The 2,575-nt window shown below is 50.4% G+C and overlaps 1 protein-coding gene across 1 annotated transcript in view; it reads right to left on the minus strand.

Moving 5' to 3' along the window:
• The window catches only part of PLAC8 (placenta-specific 8), a 45,637-nt gene extending 43,928 nt beyond the window's left edge, over nt 1-1,709 (minus strand). Inside the window, exon 1 of the mRNA XM_012647150.1 lies at nt 1,652-1,709. Coding sequence (XP_012502604.1) covers nt 1,652-1,709 — 58 coding nt within the window. The remainder of the gene's footprint in view (nt 1-1,651) is intronic.
• Nucleotides 1,710-2,575: the final 866 nt, after the last annotated feature.

The raw sequence follows: 2,575 nt of genomic DNA on the forward strand, positions 1-2,575 counted from the left end.
AGGAATTTGAGGTTGCTGTGAGCTAGGCTGAAGCCACGGCACTCTAGCCCGGGCAACAGAGCGAGACTCTGTCTCAAAAAAAAAAGGAAGTCAGAGGAGTATCTACAGAAATTTCATGTAATAAATACATGTTATATGCTAATATATACATTTTTAAACCAAAATTATATTGATCAGAAATACATGCACACGTGGCAAAACTTTAAAAAAAAATCAAGGAAATTACTAGTGCAAAATTCAGATCGCCTCTATGTGTCATGGATACCGGCAATATTAAATATCTTTAGCAAAGTGTTGGCATTGCAAAAAACTCTCACCGTTTTTCCTGTTCTCTCACGCGACACAGCAATCATCAACACAGAAGACCTCTGCGACCAAACGTAGGGGGCTGGGTTTCTCCCCACCACCAAGCGGACAGTCGATGCTGCAGTGGGCGCCAGCAGGGTGTCCCCCAGTTCAATTCCGACTCTGGCTACCTGGAGATAGTATCGGATCCCACGGGTTGAGGGCTCAGTCCTCCAAACTGCCCCACCTCAGACGCCCGTAGGGGCCTCTGGAACTTCTGACAGCCTGGCTTCAAGTTGGGGTTCCCACAACCCCCTCTGAGTTCAATTAATTTGCCGGAGTGGCTCACAGAAGTCAGGAAAACACTTACCGATTTATTACAGAGAACATTACAAAGGATACGGACGAGGAGATGCTCCGGGGGAGGTACAGGGGACGGGGCTCAGAGCTTCCACGCCCTTCCCTGTGCGCCCAGCACTGCAGGGACCTCCAGGTGTCCGGCTGTCCCGAAGCTCTCCGGACCCTGTCCTCTTGGGCCTTTTGTGGAGACCTCATTGGATACGCGTGATTGACGACCACGTAGAGATGTGACCGGACAAAAAGCCAGCAGGGCCTGTCTGTCCGGATTCTTCTTGGCCTCCCGGTGCAACATTCCTTCCTCCAGGCTGTGGGGCAGGACCCCTCTGGAATGAGGGTCTTAATGACCCACAGATCAGAGTCCTGCCCGGTAAGAGGAAGGCGGGAGAAGGTCAGAGAGACAGAGACTCTGTTTACAGGAACAAGGGCTGCGGGAGTTAGGAGCCAGGAGCTGGGGACGAGAACCCATGCATAAATATCACCATATCGCACGGGGGCTCCCGGGTGTTCGTTTCATTAAGCTTTTAAGCCACGCCTGTGTGTCGTATGCACTCTGGTCTACAGATTTCCTTTAGAATTTCAAAGGGATGGCTTTCAGGTCTCCTACCAGCTGACGCGGCCGACGAGAAGTCAATTGAATTCTCAGTCCTTTGGAAGCCGTCTTTATCTGGCAGCTTTGAGGGTTTTCTTTTTTACGCTTTTGTTTCTGAAATTTCACGGTGAGGTGTCTGCTTGTAGATTCCCCGCTTTCATTGTGCGGGGCCCCTCGTGGACGCTTCTGCTCCGAAGGCTCACGTCCTTCCGTGCGAGGAGCACTCTCGTACGTTGCTTCTTTCTATTATTGCTCCAGTTCCAGGCACGTTTCCATTCCATCTTCCACCGTTCTCAGTGTTGCTTAAACAAGTCTCCAGGCTCTTACAAGAAAGAGGCTCTCCCCGCTTCCTTATGGCCCCTCTACAAGCCTACAGGTGCTCTAGAACAAGCTTCCTCTATTTCTTTGTTCAGTTACATTCCTCCACCTGCTTTATGTCTTCCAGAAATCCACTGAACTCTCTCCTGTCCGCCATGTCATGGGGAAGATTCTTCTTTTGTTCAGGGAAAAAATAATTTTGTTTGCAGTTTTGGATAAAAAGCAGCTTCTTGTTTTGAACGAATTATCTGATGTTTTAAGAGCATTGTCTTTCCTATGAAGGTCTGCGGCTGCGGTGCCCGCCCCCCAGGGTTGCAGATTGGTACGGCCTGTGGCCTGTTAGGAGGAAGCCCGCAGCAGGAGGAGAGCAAGCGCAGCTGTTTCCGAATTCACAGCCGCTCCCCATCGCTCCCATCACCGCCGGAGCTCCGCCTCCTGTCAGCTCAGTCCCTGTCTCCCATCCTCCAGACGGGACCATCTAGGTGCAGGAAAACGAGCGCAGGGCTCCCACGATTCTGCATTACAGTGAGCTGCGTAATTATTTCATTCTATATTACAATGCAATAATAATGGAAATAAAGTGCACAATAAATGTAATGTGCTCGAATCATCCCCAAACTATTCCTCCTTCCCCCAACACCGCACCATCCCCCCACAACCCCATCCTGCTGCCCCGACCCGTGGAAAGATTGTCTTCCATGAAATTGGTCCCTGGTGCCAGAAAGGGTGGGCACTATTGGTCTAGAGCACACGGAAGCAGATGATTAACTTGGTTCTAAATCACGATTAATAGTCCAGCCTGAGCCTGAGCATAAAAAACAGAAGCTCTCTCCTTGGCAGCCGCTCCTGGGTTTGCAGCCAGGCTGAAACGGCTTGGCGTGAGCTGTGTCCTGAAAGCAGGCAGCCTGGGGCGATGCTGGAACAGAGATAAAAGGACAATCATTTAGGGGACAGTGTCTCCGTTTCTGGTCTTCAAATTTAAAACTAGAGATCCAGCAGCCTCAGCATCTCAGATTAACACTT

This window comes from Propithecus coquereli, unplaced genomic scaffold, assembly GCF_000956105.1.
Source record: "Propithecus coquereli isolate 6110/MARCELLA unplaced genomic scaffold, Pcoq_1.0 Scaffold26, whole genome shotgun sequence".
Lineage (NCBI taxonomy): Eukaryota > Metazoa > Chordata > Mammalia > Primates > Indriidae > Propithecus > Propithecus coquereli.